The following is an 18199-nucleotide window of genomic DNA, read 5'->3' as shown; positions in this document are numbered from 1 at the left end:
TATCAAATGGAAACTCTCTATATTTTTATTTTGCGTAATTATACTTTCATTTTCAGGCAATATGGCAAGACACAGATGAATTTAAAGGAGGCAAAACACCATGAACTCCATTAACAGACGCCTTCATTTTTCCCTGGCTCTTTATTATGGTATGAGGAAAACATCATTGATTCTGTGCTTGATGCTGACATTATATTACAAATGTATTACAGAAATATGGTGCAACTATTAAAATATGATTACACAAAATATGAACATTTGAAGTTTACAGTACAATGGAATTTGCTTTTTTAATAAACAGACTCTTAAATATACATTGGACAATATTAGCTGACAGAAAATTGACAAAATCTTTGCCTAGGCTTTTTTCTCCCAACAAATTGCACCCCAACCCCCACCCCCAGCAGTAAAATGTAATTTGTGAAAAAGCCTAAAAATCAGGAACAAGTCACCTGTATGCTACAAATATATACAAAGGTGCGCAAACCAACAATAGTTTTGTCATTCAATTTTCCATGGGCACTAATTGGTTGTTTTGCCTTGTTTTTTGAAGTTTATTTTGGACACATTTTAGCAAAGACACGTACTGGCTGACAGGAGTATGGCCAATGGTGTTGTATAGTTACTGTTAGAAACTTTACTTAGCCTATCATTTGAATGTATTGGTTGCATCTGATCAAGAGATGTATCAGCATTGTTACTGAGACTGGACATCCAACAAGCTGCCTCACAAGCCATGCATCAAGGTCTGTTCTTCTACTGCATACAAGACTCCCAATTGCTTCTCATGGGGGCAAATTCACTAAGCTCGAGTGAAGGATTCGAATGAAAAATACTTTGAATTTCGAAGTATTTTTTGGGTACTTCGACCATCGAATTGGTTAAATTCGTTCGAATTCGATCGAAATCGAACGATTCGAAGTAAAAATCGGTCGACTATTCGACCATTCGATAGTCGAAGTACTTGCCCTTTAAAAAAAACTTCGACCCCCTACTTCGGCAGCTAAAAGCTACCGAAGTCAATGTTAGCCTATGGGGAAGGTCCCCATAGGCTTGCTAACCTTTTTTTGATCGAAGGATTTTCGTTCGATCGTTGGATTAAAATCCTTCGAATCGTTCGATTCGAAGGATTTAATCGTTCGACCGAACGAAAAATCCTTCGATCGTTCGATCGAAGGATTAGCGCTAAATCCTTCGACTTCGATATTCGAAGTCGAAGGATTTCAATTCGAGGGTCGAATTTCGAAGTATTTTTTACTTCGAAATTCGACCCTTAGTGAATCTGCCCCTTAATGTCTTTCATTGGTTAATGCAAACAAACATACAGACACTGGTAGCAGAGCTGAATTGGCTCTAAACACTAAAGGCACACTAAACCTCATTTTTATTTTCCCATTATATTTGTTAAAAGGAAATATCAAGAGAGGAATGCATGCATAGCATTCCCATTGAAGACATTCCTTCCACAGCTTATAGAATAGTGTTGATCAAAGTGCTTGATTGGTTAATAGGGATAACTAGGCCAGTAGCAGACTTTGTACTTTTTATTATATGGCAGGTATGGGACTTGTTATCCAGAATACTCGGGACCTGGGGTTTTTTGGTAAGGGATGTTTCGCTAATATGGATTTCAATGCTTTAATCTACGAGACAATCATTTAGTAGATTTGTTTTGCCTCTAGTAAGGATTAATTATATCTCGGTTTGGATCAATTATAAGGTACGATTTTATTATTACAGAGAAAAGGGGAATTATTTAATTAAAATGGAGGCTATGGACTTCCTGTAATTCAAAGTTTTCTGGATAACAGGTTTCCAGATAATGGATCTCATACCATAACCTAAATAATGACATGATCAGTTCTACAGACCAACAATTATAGCAGAAGGCAGGCAAAGAGGACAAGCCCTTTTGTTTGCACAGCCTCTGTAGATATAAAGATTTAACATTAATCTATGTGTGTAAAATATGAATTCCTATGTATTAGGCACAGTTAACAAAGAACATTTTTTAAAGTTAATGTGCCTTTAGGGTGAAGTATTCCAATAATATAGGGATTTAATATGTTACAATGCCAAAATGGTTGCTTACTTGACTCCACATTAAGGGGAATATTTATCAAGAATCAAATTTCGAAGTAAAAAAACTTCGAAATTCGACCATCAAGTTTGAGTACTTCGATAGTGGGAAGTATATTTTCCAGCAAAACGGTCGAATTTGGCCTATTCGATGGAAGAAGTCCCCAAAAATTACTTTTACTTTTTTAATTCGAAAATTCACTTCGACCTTTGATAAATCTGCCCCTAAAAGTAAAAGTTCCAGTGTGGGTTGGGATACATCGCTTCCATTAGTTTGCTCAACACCTCTTACTTTACACGTGTTATGTCAAAAAACATAACGATTATTTCAGGCTGTAATACACAGTATTACCAAAACTAACAATAATATTTGCATATTAAAACAAGGTATTATCAATGAAAATCCTATAATGTAACAAAACATTCTGCAATAAGTTTATATACAGCCACTCACAGAAGTATCAATACTTCTATATACTGTTGGAAAACATAATTTATAAAATATTTAAATATTTACATGTTTCAGAAAAAAAGTACAGCCAATATCAGCCTCTTGGTTAATCGTTGTATTGAAAGATTTGTTGATTTCAGGTGGGGTGGCTGTTCTTCTGATAAGTTTGTTTTGATGTGCACTAGACAGGTCCAGGATTTTGATTGTGTTGCCCCAAAATATCATCCAGTATTGTTAGGTTGTGGAGCCAGTCTTCATCTACATTGCTGCTACTTCCGCCTTTCATTAGGCAATCAATAAAGTCAGCTTCATTACAGTTAGCAGACATCATAGAGTTATTGTGTGTCTGAACAAAGTCATACTGGTGCATATCTGGACCAGAACTCACTCGATCAAAGGATTCTGGTGCCTGGACTGATGAAGGTCCGTAGGAAGGTGGGCCAAGTTGACCAGGATTTATTTGGTTAAACGTAGGTACTCCTTGGGGCATTGCTTTCATGGCATTGATAGCTGCTATTGGTCCCCTTGATAAACTGTTCCCTAGGTTAGGATTGTTAATGGACCCTACTCCTTGATTTGAGTGGGCTAGGCCAAGCTTTTGCATTTGACGTATCTGGACCCCGGGAGCTATTTGGTTTGGAGGGACCACAGCTTGGTGAGGAAATTGCTGGCTTACCATGTTTGGTCTGATATTTTGTTTGGAAAAGAGTGGGTTGTTAGGGAATTGTTGCACACTGGGGTCCATCTGATTTTGGCCTGATAGTCTTGAAACTCCAGCTTGCGTCCACAGTTGAGAAGTGGAGCTAGCATACACATTAGGAATTCTGGATATGCTGGACTGCTGTAAGTGTTGCTGTGCCGCAGCATGGTTTGTTAAAGAGCTGGTTGTATATCCAGACAAGGTCATACCTGGTCGTACTGTGGATTGGCTATGGACTGTCTGGCACCCAGAATTTATGTTCATGGTGTTCTGATTCTGCCTAAGAAGAATGTTGAACTCTGATGATCCCGGGAACATTCCTTGTTGTTTCCCAGTGTTGTGAGGCATCATAACCATAGGTCCACTGTTCTGGTTAATTGCTGTTTGGGTGATCCCAGAGCCCATACTGGTTTGAATGAGCCCTTGTGGTGATGCGATCATGCGGTGGTTTTGGGCAGGTGTTGGCATTGGCTGAACACAGTCAGTGCGAAGAGCTTGTGGAATATCTGTAGAAGATAAAGTAAAAATAAAAAACTAGACTGTTGCAGAACAGCTAATCCATTACTATTTATACAGTGTATAGTTTGCCTTGTGTATAACACACACAAAAACCCATAAAATATTCTCTGAGGAATGAAACTTAGTAAAACTGCATTGAAATTGAAATGCATATATTATAACAAATAATGTTATACCTATACTTTATACGTACACAGTGAAACCTCAGTTTTACATCCCCTGATTTTAAGTTTTCCCTCATTTTACACTGTTTCCTTTTGTGGTCCCACCTATATAGCTTGCATATTACATTTCCCAGATTTGACACCATTTTTTTTGGTCCCCTAAAAAACATAAAATAAGGTTCTGTATTTGAGGTCATGCTGGAGTTCTAAAATCTTTCAGCCTATTGCGTTATAAAATCATCGAAATTCCTGATGATTTTTAAAATCATTTTCATTTATAATTTAGCTGGTACATAACTGGTAATTACTGTTTCAGTCAATTTAATGAAGTGGAATACATGTACTTGTTGACTTTAGTGCATTTATTCCCTCTATACATAAAGAAATAAATGGATATTTTAAGTAAATAATTGTATTAAAAATGTAAAGTTGTAGATAGGAAACATTGATTTCACCAAAGGACTTAAATTGGCCATGCACGGCAGATTCTGCAGCTTATCTGCCCGTGTGTGGGGCTTCCGACGGGTGCCCACGATTTATATCAGGCCAAAAATCGGGCAGATATAGATCGGGCAAGTTTGATTTTTTCTTCGATCCAGGACCACATTAGCAGTCCTGCTACCAGTCGGCACCCATTCACGTCATTGTATTCCAATCGTTCGGCCCCAGTGCCAAACGTTTGGATTAAACCCATCTCGCCCTGCCATTAGTGTGCATATCGGGTTAAGATATCGCCAAACGAGCAGATCTAATAGTGTATGGCCACCTTAAGACCATTAAACACTGTTGGCAATTTAAATCTATCAGTATTTTGCCCCACAGCTTAGTGTACAATAATTAGTCTGAACAACAGAGGAATATTCTGGTCTAATAAAGCCACTCCACCATGCTGTGTTATATATAATGAAGGAGTCTAACTCCAGAGTGAAACAGTACAAGTTTACACAAGATAGTCATAAGACTATGGGATGTAATTAACAAAAGTAAAAATTTTCCACAGCATGATATGCTACAGAGTTAATTTTCTGGACTGCTTGTCCAAGACTTACTTTGGAACTGATTCATCTGCTGGGTAACAAAAGTGCTGCGCTGTTCATTGGTCACACTCATCATATTTGGCCGGTGTTTAACCTAAAATAAAATATAATTAAAATGAAAATAATATTGGGTTAATTAATAAAATAAACATTTACAAGCATAAGGCAGAAAATGGTTTTCCTGTGCAATACTCTTTTTGTTTTCTTGCCTGACCTAATCTACATGTATCCAGTGGCTTGATAGAACAAGAATTGTGGCTGTCAAGAGATGCTGATTGATATAGGTGGATAGCAAATGCTAGTAATGGCAATAATCTTATATTCTATATATGTGATCTTGCAGCATGTATTGAAACATTCTTTACTTGACAGATCATTTTCTTGCAATAAGGAAGGTTTAAAATGTTCATCAGACTGTAATCTTGATATTGGATTCAAACTAGATCTTTAGGAATTGAAAAGAAAAAAGGTATACACTTTACAGTGATACTTAGTTCTTCCTACTCTTGCGTTTGTGCGACCTTCATTCAAACCATCGCAAACTACAGATACAGGATCCGCAACCTACATCCACCAACCACAAGTCATACAAACTCAAAAGGAGGAAAATGTTGGTGAACTGCATAAAATTGCACCCAAAGGGCAAAGTTAAAGGCACACTAAAGCATTACCTCAAGGGTTCCCTTTGCTTATTGTGCTTACACAAGCAACTGATTTAATGAGTTGTATGCTATTTCAACATGCATGCACCTGAGCTTGCTAGAAATTACCCCATACAGACTAAGAAAAATACATTTGATTGACCAATTTCCCAATGCCCTGCATTGGAAAGCCATGTACAGGGTTTGGCACACACTATTTTACAAGGCCCAATATTACAATGGAAATCTGTGTGTAGTGGAAAGGCTGCATTTTGGGTTTTGTCAATGTGTTGGCTAATGAGGCCTTGAATGGTCTGAGAAATACCAACACCAAATCATTTACAAATTGTTTTAAGCATTGCTGTTCCTTACATGTATTAACTGCCACAGTTTGTTTACAAAATGGTTCATCCTTCAGTACTATGTAAGAAGCAGCAGTCTACAGGCAGAACTGTGTTTTCCCTGCATCAATCACAGTTTCTTGTACTTTAGTAACTTTCCATTTGACACTGAGGATATGTGACATATACGAGATTGCTCCAGAAACATCTCGTACGTGTTTGATAGCTTATCCACAGAAGGTCAGCGCAGCCTTGTGCGGTCAGCCCCACTGATCTACGGTGCTAGAACATTAGGCGACAGGTCTCACCCATTTCTTTTATTTTCATCCGTACTCTGTCATTAGGGTCTCAGGGGAATGATTTTTTATATGTTATTGTGAGATATCCAACCTGCTTTGTTTAGAGGAAAACTACAAGCCCCCTCTCTTGTAATCAAAGGCTGTTGTGTATACAGACACATGACCAGTTATCCAGAATGCAAGGGACCTGGGGTTTTCTGGATGAGGGGTCTTTCTATAATTTGGATCTCTATACATTAAAATCATTTAAACTGTTAAGTAAGCCCATTAGGATTGTTTCACCTCCAACAAGGATTAATCATTTTGCAGTTAAGGTCACGTGCAAGGAACTGTTTTACTATTATTACTGAGAAAAATGTTGCAAAATGTTTAATTTATTGATTGAAATGAGGTCTATGGGATGAAACCTTCCCAATCCACTGTAGCTTTCTGGATAATAGGTTTCCAGATAATGGATCCCATACTGACAGCTGAAAAGAAACAGGATGGAATTCACAGCAGCTGTGATATAAATATTTTTCTACATGTTAGCTGGGAATATCTGAATGAATTGTAATGTGTTTCCCGTCAGATACTGTTTACTTTATCGTTTAGACACTGTTATACACTGGCATAAGAATCTATTGGTGTCTATATTGAGGAGAGTAAAATCTAGTTCTATCAAACCTGCAACTGCTGTTGCTGCTGCTGCTGCTGCCTCCTCATGATTTGCTCCTTCAGGATTGCATTGCGTATGTACCCATTAGCAGTGGGAGGAGTAGGCCCGGGGCCGGCACTTGGTATGGAGCCTGGTTCTTGCATTCTGGGAATCATTCCAGTTCTCAGATCCTGCCAAGGGAAAAACAGAAAAAAAAATATAAAACAATCTGATCATGACAATTACTAATCTTTTGCAGAATTCACAAGTCTTAAATGTTCTTTCCAGTTAAATCTACTCTTCAGTTGAATAATGTTGAGCTGCTAAACAGAAAATAATACGGCTCGCTCAATGTGAAGACACACATATCTCATGTCTGACAAACAACATTATGATTAACCAACACCAGAACTGTGCTTTTCATGGTAATTCCTGCCTGAATTGCTTTCTTCTGTCCTGTTTTTCAACCATTAGGGAGACAGATTGTGAGGATAGTTCTTGTTATTATTATTATGGTTCATTGATTATCTTTATGTTATTCATTTTCCAGCCTTTCATTCCCAACAGTGCCTAACTGCTTAGATCGGTGTGGCCCTTGCAACCACTTAATGGTTTAAATTCCAAACTAGAAAGCTGCAGAACAGCAAATTAACATGAGAGGGCTCATATATTAAAACTCTGGAATCAAGCTAGTGACTCTCGGTGTTTGGTTATGGAGCACTTGTGTAGGTAAGTTGCAGTGGCGTAACAATTCCCTCCAGCTCCTCCCTTCCTGCCTGCTAGCAATCCTTCCTCCCTGCCCAGCTCCACCCTTTCAGCCTGCTAGTAATCCTCACTCCCTGCCCAGCTCCACACTTCCAGCCTGCTAGTAATCCTCACTCCCTGCCAAGCTCCACCCTTCCAGCCTGCTAGCAATCCTCACTCCTCCCTAGGAATAGGGAAGGGGGGAATCTCTACAGTCATAGAGGAATCGGTCCACTGCTATAAAGATATTAGTAGACTCCTTGGAGTTATCTCACCTGTATAAAAGCACTCGCCCGGTGGCCTGCAACCTCATGCTTTTATGTGGTCACATAACTCCTCTGTGACTAATAATATCTTTATAAATTACAGTAGGCGGTACATTATCCACTATATATTCAGCGCACTCCTACGCCATAAATGTGCTGTTTATAACTGCCTATTACTTAATATAAGTAATTATTATATTGTAAAAAAAAGTCCCTATAGAAATGTTGGTAGTTCCATGGTGACAATTAAAGGACCGACATAATCCTATGTCAAAACTTAACTACCAGATAATTTATATCCTACTAAGTGACCTATTAAAGAATCTTATCAATATGGTAGAGTAAAGAGTAAACCGGGGTTATGGGAAACCAACAATCTCAAGTGTGACCCATCTCTTTCCTTTCATTGGCTGACATTACATAGCATGTATGTATGCATGCCCTTAGTTTGTGTGTGAGCACAGTGCTTCATATGTGGCAAAAAGATAACTTGCCTCAATACAAAATAAGATATCCAATGGCACATACTACTAGAATCATATTTTTAGTTTCATTATATAAAACAGTGTGTTAAATATGAGCTGTCTTGCATTATATATTTTTATTTGTTGAGACTTGCCATGTTCAGGAATATCGTTTCCCTTTAATGGTTTGACTGGTCACAGCTTTAAGCTTTCACACAAGCGAAGAACCAACTTCCCATTCACTGATTTCCATCCGTGATCTGCTGCCTATTTCCAGCCTCGATACTTGTGTTGTTCACTTGAAATCACTTTTAAATCTCCCTAATCCTTTCCCATTGCAAGGCTGCGTTCAAACCACGATGCTATGCAATGGAAATGTAATGGAAATGAGAACCAGCTTGTAACAGAAGATGAGTTTCCAAAAACCACAAGAGAAAAACTCCCAAAAATGTTTCACTTTTCCAGATGAGTGAACCGAAATGTCTCATATAATATTGTGACAATCCTGTTTACCCAGTACATACGCAGAAGCCTAAGAAGTTGGCAGAATCTTCTTCTTTGCGGTCTGAACAAATCTTTGCCCTAGTTTAACAATATCTTGTTGTTTTGTGTGGAGGGCAGACCTATTCTGAAGGTAATGCCGAATGGAGTGACCTAACAGCAGTTCCTGAGGAGCAAGGAAACAATCCAGGCAGCTGGTATTGTTGTAACTGACACTTGCACATGACATGTGCCTAGCTCCTTATTATTAACATGTATTTTTAAATCACCAACAAACATACAGATTACATAAAAAAAAAAAAACCAATATAAGCAATACAAGAGCAATACAAGAGCTTGCAATATATAGAAGGCAGCTCACATTTTGGATCACATGCCTGAAATATATTGTATTAGAGGCATACATATCTTGTATTAGCACGATAGAGTAAGTCAAATCCAAGCACCTGCCCATTAAGGGTAAGGCCACACGAGGAGATTCAGGGAGATTTTGTCGCCTGGTGACTAATTGCCTCGTCTTTTGAGTGACTATCTCCCCGAACTGCCTCAGCATTTTTCCCCATAGGCTACAATGAAAAGTCTCCCCGAATCTCCTCGTGTGGACTAACCCTAACAGTGTAAGTTCTGTTCTAGAAGAAGAAGTAGGAGGTGAAGTATGACAGATGAGGACCACATCAACGAGAAGATGCGTCCTTGCCCCAAGGGAATTTTCAAACCTGGAAAATCGACATCTGGCTGATTTCTAGTCAGGTCTGTTGGAGGATTCCATATACTCAGTTGTTGGCAACTTTTATCAGCCTGTGCATGGCCACCATTAGTCTACTTTTTGGTGATTCTTCCTAAACCAGAGAGGCGATGGTTAGTAAAATGGACATGGTAATTAGGGGATGTGGCCACAGAAAGGGGCGTGGTCAAAAGAATTTGATGCGCTAAGTGCGAAAAAAAATGTATCCCTCTTTTTACTTCCAAAATGTTGGGAGGTATGTAACTGAAATCCAGAAATGACAGCAGAAGTAAAAACTAGAATTAAGCTGATTTTTAAAAGATCCAATCGTTATTGTGAGACCACGATTATCTCGGAACGATCGTACGATCGTACGAATTGTCCATCAACTAAAAAGACCAATTTGGCAGGAAAACAAAGGGTAGCTGCCTGCTTGGCCCTGCAAACATAGATAGATTGCACTGGGGATGACATTTTTTTAACCAGGCCGATTTGCTGACAGATGTCGGCTGAAAAATCGTAAGATGTTCGATTGTTCGAATCCCACTAACCACACGATAATTTCGAAGGATTGGTCGGACTGATCTAAAATCTGTCGTTCGGCAAAAGAAATCGTTGTGTCTATGGGGAGCTTAGAAGATTTCACATATCTGTTGCTGTCTCTTTGTCCTAGACCCCAGTGACCCCAATGAAACAGTGACCTCTGAGACCAATCTTTCATATGATAAGAATATGAGATAAGATAGAAAAGATAACACAGTTGGGCTCTTGGGATAAGACCTGCGTGCCACAGCATCATGTCTAGGGTTGCCACCTGTCCGGATTTCACCCGGACAGCCTGGTTTTTTCAAATTAGGAAATCAGGACAGGACATGAAAGTGAATCATATGGCGACCAGCCAATCGCTGATCACCACGTTATCAGTCCAGCCCCTGACATCACCTGCCCTGCTTCTCCACATCAATTTCCCCAACCCCCGACATCACCAGCCTCCCTGCCCGTTTATGCAAAAAAAAAAAAAAAAGGTGCCAACCTTAATCATGTCTCTGGGACACTATTCTCTTTCTTATTTTTTTCAGGAACTGCTTTTTGTGTGCTATGATGTCCATGTGTCAGATAAGGGATAAGAGATCTCTAATCAATTATCCAGATTAGATCTTAGCACTTATGTGAAACTCATTACCAGTGCCACAACTGATGGAACAGCTGTTCCCCACTCCAGCTGCCAGAAACAATGCCAATCTCTACAGGGGGCATCCTGACTGAAAATGACTAAGGTGTAAGGGGATTTCTGAAAGATGAAAAAGATATATAAATTTTCACAGCACTAAATGGCTAAGTCACTAAGTTTTAGGCTTTAATTAATAGTTCTACCAGCATAGGTCTTTTTTTCCAGCTAGGTATTTACTATAAACCTATCAAATATTCCTACTTTTATTTATAAGATAAAGGCTTGAACAACTTTGTACAATTTACTGTTACACAATATGTTCATCAAATGATATATTTAAAAGTTTGTTTGTTCCCCTAGCTAACTTATTTTACCTATTCTTAAAGTAGAAGGAAAGGCAAGTGGGATTGCCAAAAGTTAGGCACCCCAAGTGATTATATAGTGAATAAAATACCCCCTCTTTAAAATATAAGGATATTATAAGTTACCAAGGAGTTTCATGACCATATAAAAACACGAGGTCATGGAACGCCGAGGTACCTTCTGATATCCTCATATTTTACTACTGGGGGTACTTTATTATTCATAATACACACATTTCAGAACTCTCCGTTTATAACTGATGACATCAGAACTCACCGTTTATAAGGATATAATTTACAAGATATTCATGGCTTTTGTGTATTATATATACTTACCTCACATCCCGGGCCAGTGCTCCTATCAGCAGAAAACTGCCCCTATCCGGGGGTTCTTCCAGCGAGCACCACGGAGCAATCACAAAGAAAAAGCAGGAAGCCGATCGATCTGTGGTGCTCGCTAGGAGAACCCTTAGCCTGCGCAGTTTTCTGCTCATAGGAGCACAGGCCTAGGGTGTAGGGTAAGTAAATACCATCACTTGGGGGTGCCTAACTTTTGGCACCCCCAAGTAAAGAGCACCTTTCCTTCTCCTTTAAAGGTTTCTAAGGGTGGCCATTCCCAAAGCAGCTGGCCTAATCTCCTTCAGATCCAAATTGAACAATATGGCCACTCATGTGAAATCAAGGTACAAAGAATGCTGGAAGTTATAATTCTGCAACATCTTGTGAACCAACCTAAAAGGGGTGCTTCACCTTCATGTTAACTTTTAGTATGTTATAGAATGGTCAATTATAAGCAACCTTTCAATTGGTCTTCATTATTTATTTGTTATAGTTTATGAATTATTTGCCCTTTTCTGCTGACTCTTTCTAGCTTTCAAAAGGGGGTCACGGACCCCCTTCTAAAAACAAATGTTCTGTAAAGCTACAAATTTATTGTTATTGCTACTTTTTATTACTCATCTTTCTGTTTTGAATAAAAATCTAAATAACTAAAAAAAACAGAAATAATGAGCTGTGGAGAAATTGTTACAATTTGTAAAATCATTGTTTAGTCCCTCCTACCCTGCCAGGATTTCAAATGATGCAGAAAGAGAATAACTGTTAAACAGCTGGATTTCAGCATAGAAATTTACATTTAGTCATACTTTTTAAAGAAACAGGTAACTGTGATGGATATATTAGAGGTTTCTGTATTATGTGGGCTCTTTATCAAATTTTGGTAAATAAATTGTAAATAAAGGAGTAAGTACAGTAAATGAGTAAATATGATTCCAGCACTGATAAAGATAGAATCCCTGTTCAAACACACACACATTGCTGGCTGTAAGGCAGAATACAGGAAGCTGCATATGATTTTATTCTGCGGAAGGAAGTAGGACATTTGAACCAAGATAACTATTGAAAAAGGTCTTTTAAGTGAAGAATTGCATTATTTTTACTCTTTGTTTAACCATTTCACTTCCACTGACAATACATCCTGCTTCAGTTATTGGAAGAAAAAACTTAAAGGTTTGGAACTGTTAGGGGCCATTTCTACAAGTCTGTTATTCAAGCAAATTAGCCCACTAGGAACTGTACAGAGATGGAATCCCTTATCCACAAACCCAATGTACAGAATTACAGGAAGGCAAATGATTATTTTTAAAATGATTTAAATTTTCTTGGTAATATCAAAACAGTAGCTTGCACCTGATGGTAACTAAGCTGCATACATCCATATTGATGGTCAATCAACCATATGGGTTTATTTACTATTTAAATGTTTTTGTTTGTAGACTTAAGGCATGGTGATCGAAATTATGGAAACCCCCCATATCCAGAAAACCCCCGATATTCCATATTGATGGTCAATCAACCATATGGGTTTATTTACTATTTAAATGTTTTTGTTTGTAGACCTAAGGCATGGTGATCCAAATTATGGAAACCCCCATATCCAGAAAACCCCCCATATACATTTTGATGGTCAATCAACCATATGGGTTTATTGACTATTTAAATGTTTTTGTTTGTAGACTTAAGGCATGGTGATCCAAATTATGGAAACCCCCCATATCCAGAAAACCCTTTACTGTGTGACTACAGCTATTGTAAGTTTACATTGTGATCGCAAAGCATAATGGCAACAGTAGGGCAAGAATGTGATAACAAAACATTATAAAGTAAATAATGTATAGGGATATTATAAGTCACCATGAGCATATATTTTATACATGTCACTCTCGGGTATCCTCATATTTTTGAACAGGGGGTACATTATTTATAATACACAAGTTTCAGTGAGTCGTGACAGAAGACCAATTATAATTAATGACATCATTAAACACCGTTTATAAGGATGTAATTTACAGGATATTCATGGCTTTTGTGTATTATAAGAAAAAACCCAACCTAAAGCCCTTCAGTCATTTTGGAAACAGAACACCTAACCCCAACCTCTTACCTCTGCCATCACTAAAGGTGGGCCTGGCACTGCAATTGTGGATGGGAGAACATCTGTTCCTTGTACATATTTTTAAAACTCTCTTGTCCCACATACTGTATCTCTGTCCAATCAGTCAAAATAGCATAAAGTGACAATTTTCATATACTGGTACCTATAGAATATGATTCATCACACTAAACTCCCACTGTCTGTCAGGAAAAAAGTCATAGAGATACTGGGAAACAGATTCTTCCCACATGCTATTTGAAATCAATGAGAACTTGAATCAATCGTAGCCAGTTTATTGAAACCTGAAGATCTTGGTTAGATAAATATTTTCTTTAGTAATAACACTGTACATTCCTGCCACTAAAATAATCAAAAAGATGAATTTGTTAAGAGTTGACATTGAGCGTGATGAACGTGCATGAGGTTTATCGATCTGTGCAAGTATGTCAGTAGGTGATCTTTAGCCATTTTCCTTTTACTGCTCAATATGATTCCTGTAAATACCAGTGTCTTATTGCACACAGTGCTTTTAAAGCTCTCATCTGGCTTGCTCCCTGCCTCTGTGTCAGATAGAATTTATTATTCCGCAGTCACAGTTAAGCTTCGAATAATACCAATCGCCTCTGGGGGAATATTTTAAAGAGGATGGATGTACAGTAGTTTGTATATACTACACATGAAAGAGGTTACACGGTTCCTACCAGAATCCTTCCTGGCTCTTTAAGTTCCTCCCAAACTTCCCTAGGTTGCGTGCGGACAGTCTAAAGCAAATGAATTTAATTCCATGGAAATCAGTCTGATGTCTTGCTCGTGGCCATTCCATTAACAAATCATAACAATGGGTTCTATTCTGGTGACCATGTCCACTACATATTAATATATTCTAAACACAAGCAGCTGAGAATTGGTCTCTTCTGTTACAGCAACACTTAGCTGGTCATCTATTGAACCAGAGAAAGCCCCAGGGCTCTGCCCTTTGAAATCTGTGTATTTTAATCTTGATGTCCTTTTTTCCTGACCATTATTGATCAGAAGAACTTATTTTTTGGGGAGAAACAGATGCAAAATGACAGAGCCCAAAAACATTTGGATATGTAAAAAGAAAGAAGTCCATGATACATTTTTAAATTCCAAAACAAAAGATAGTGGGTTTGTGTAAAGAGGTTTTTTCGCCACTAGTCGGAAGTGCAGTACACCTTTACAGTTCTTATAAGCAATGCAAGGCTGCATAGTCAAAACACTGTCTTTGTTATTTTCTTACAAGGAAACCATTAACTCCTTGCCTCTTCTCTCACGACTGCAGGGAAGAACGCATTTTGTCCTTGATTTTAAATATGGGCTCAATAGAAAGAATTTATTATTTATTTAGCGACAATATCTACTTCTTTGATGAGAATATTCAGTTTTTCAGCAATTTGCCCAGACTGGGTTAATAAACGAATAGTGCGCAAGAGCCATGTAGTATTCAGACTTGTGCTTTTATATGGTCATGGAACTCGTGAATTATAATATCCTTACAATATTCACTATTTTCTTTCATATTGTGCAGGTGTCACAGATCTACAGCTAAACTATGAGAGGTGAAAAGCCATCTGCAGTGCCACCTTATTTTGTAACACCTTTATGGAACGCAGTGAATGACTGGAGCACCATGAGCACCCCATACTTGAAGACCTGGAGTTTTCTGGATAACTAGTAGATTCTAGTCTACTAGAATATTACAATATGTAAACATTAAATAAACCCAATAGGCTGCTGTGGCATCTAATAAGGATGAACTATATTTAAGTTTGGATCAAATACAGGCTACTGCTTTATTATTACAGAGAAAAAGAAAATAATTTGAATTTAATTTAAAAGTTTGAATTATTTGGATAAAATAGAGTCTATGGGAGCCTTTCTGTAATCTGGAACGTTATGGATAACTGATTCCCATATAATTGATCACTTACCTACAGTATATCAGGATATTGGACATCACCTTGGTGTCCAAGTAATATTAAGGTCCTTTTTATAGGTGAATTCTGATATCCTCATATTTAAAAGTATAAAATATTATATAAATTGTATGTTTAATCAACATATACAAGCCATGTTATGTTTATCAGTTTCTATGATACTAGGAGGCTCTGTTGCAATGGCACATAAACATCAACATCTTATAACAGTAATGTAGACAGGACCTTAAAATGTAATTAAAAAATGAGTAGGAAACCAGCTTTAGATGTAATGCAAAACAGCTAGAATTATGTAATTAAACCTGCACTAGCAAGCAAGGGAGACAACACAATGGAATAGCGTCGATTAACCTCCCAGCCAGGCCTCGCATTACTGTAATAGAATGCATCTAAATGCAGTGAAGGGTATCCTTGTGATTAAGCAGTAATATGGAATAAGCAATGCTGTAATATCTGCTGGGACCAGGTTAATTGTGCCTCTGTTGTTTCTGTGGGGTGCAGGTCAGCACATGTTACATAGCAAACTAAATGAAGTATAATTGTTGCTAGAATGGATTAGATTTAATGAAGGTGAATGTGAAGCCCAAGGGCGTAACTATAGAGGAAGCACCAGGAGGTATAGGGGCCCCATTTCATATACAATTACAAAATATACAAAGTGAGAATTAAAAGAATCCCCTGTTATGTCAATACTCAGTTTTCATTGATTTGTAAGAGAAATAGAAATCCATAACCTAGTGTAGCGCTATAGTAAATTGAGTGCACCGTTATTTTTCTATGAGCTCCACTCCCAATATTGTGCTCCGGATGAGACCTTAAATCTTAGGGAGTAAGCCCTCGCAAACAGTGTGGAGGCAGGGTGTAGTGCAACTGTAACTTGATGCAGGGTGCAATAATTGAGTGCCAGTGGTTCTTATAACTTAATCATGAACATATTTATAAAAACAATACAATGCTCCATGGAGTGTACAATAGAGCAAACAGGATCATACATCAACAGTGGATTCGCATATACTCACAGCACCTTTGTTCAGTATTAGTCCCCACAGGGAAGAGAACATACACAGCAGCAATGGAGGTACACTCAGCTTTCAGCTTTTTCCCTAAGTGGAACCCAGGGGAATCACTACATAAAGTCAATGCACTTAGTCCCTAGTTCTGGGCAATTAGTACCCGTCATCTTAATCCCTCTGGCTCTCCTCGTCGGAGCCTTGAGCTGCTCAGCTAAATAGCCTGTCTATCTGTCACTCCTAGAGTGACCTCTTAAGGTGAGTAGCCTAATCCTTACTAGACCTGACCTGTCTAGGTTCCACTCGAGCTCTTCCTGCCTGCTCAGGGTAGAGCAAGCACAAGATGGACCCTGAGAGCATGGCTACAAAGGACTTTATATTTTAGCACAGTGCCATCTACTGGTCACATCTACTGGTCACTATTGAGAACAGCAGGGGCACAGCATAAGGCAGAATAATGAAATAGGTCCACTGTTAGGACCCATTTAGGCGTCTATAACACTGGGGATTTGCCTGCCAATATTATTAGGGGTGGCTAATTTACCAGACCCCTACACTAGTATAACATAAAGATGTGTTTATTAGTATAATTTACTGGTGTGGGACATGGTAAAGGGCCATTTGCTTCCTACGTACTATGCCTTGTAGGAGAATATAAAATATAGTATTAAAGGGGCACTATACCCTTAAACTTCTCTGTAAATTTGTTCTAGAAAGTATAGAAAATCAATGTTGCTATAGTTTATAGAACATAGGGCATACCATAGAGAGAATATGTACTATGCCAGAATAAGCATCACTTTTGAACTATTAATTAAACAGTTATTCTGCTACTCAAAACTTTAATTTCAGCAGATGTGGATTCACCCTACACTTTTTTATTTTATTTTCGTCTAGCCTTGATGCACTGATTGATATGTTATAAAGTATAAAGAGGCCTTAGACTTTCCCTTGATATTCAGCTACGTGAGAACAGTATCAAGCTCAGGTCTGTAGGCTTATCTCAGAGGCTGTCAGTTACCTGAGGCTTTGTTTGAAGCCTGTAAGTGATCCATGACTAGCTGCAATTGTAAGGAACTTTCTTTTAAGTTTGTCTTTAATCTGTCCTTGTGGTTCTGGCACATCCAGCCAAACAAAGCAAAAAAAAAAAAAAAAAAAAGCCCTTTGATAGCAACCCTGAGACGATTCTCACACCTGTAAAGAGAAGCAGGCAGAGACCATGGCAAGCCTTTGACTAAAGCAGATATTCTCTGAAGAGTGGAACCAAGAGTGACCTGAGATGGAACTTCCATCCAGAGCTTCCTTAGCTGCCTCTGCTACTACAACCCCCCCATCTCAAGATTAGTGCCCATACCTGTGGCCTTTTTCATATACATTTATTGTCTATTTATAGGCTATCACCAACATCTGGAGAGTTTAGGATGCAGAAAACAATTATGCTTTTTACAGAATAAAAGAAGGAGTCAAAGATGCTGTGTTAATAACATGAACAATGTCTGCCCAAGTCCTGTATTCAAAGTAAACAATCAGCAGCTAACTTTTACTGGCCTAGTATAGTTTTCTATTGTGAAAGGAACCCATTTCAATGACAATAAGATGGATCCATCCCTGCTTACTATCTATTCTTTTCCTCTCCTATGTGCTTATTACTTCTCCCTCTAGAACGGGCCCTCTGTGTAATTAATTAAAATGAAAAA

The 18199-nt window shown here is 38.2% G+C and overlaps 1 protein-coding gene across 1 annotated transcript in view; it reads right to left on the bottom strand.

Annotated features, from left to right (window-relative positions):
• Window positions 1-1286: 1286 nt before the first annotated feature.
• Window positions 1287-18199, bottom strand: part of mamld1.S (mastermind like domain containing 1 S homeolog) — a 121260-nt gene continuing 104347 nt past the window's right edge. The window contains exons 3-5 of the mRNA XM_018233018.2: window positions 6898-7059; window positions 4963-5044; window positions 1287-3736 (exon numbers count right to left, since the gene is read on the bottom strand). Coding sequence (XP_018088507.1) covers window positions 2712-3736; window positions 4963-5044; window positions 6898-7059 — 1269 coding nt within the window. The 3' untranslated portion in view covers window positions 1287-2711. The remainder of the gene's footprint in view (window positions 3737-4962; window positions 5045-6897; window positions 7060-18199) is intronic.

The sequence above is a fragment of the Xenopus laevis genome, chromosome 8S, assembly GCF_017654675.1.
Source record: "Xenopus laevis strain J_2021 chromosome 8S, Xenopus_laevis_v10.1, whole genome shotgun sequence".
NCBI lineage: Eukaryota > Metazoa > Chordata > Amphibia > Anura > Pipidae > Xenopus > Xenopus laevis.
The sequence above is the reverse complement of the archived record's forward strand: the minus strand, read 5'-3'. Positions and strand labels throughout refer to the sequence as shown.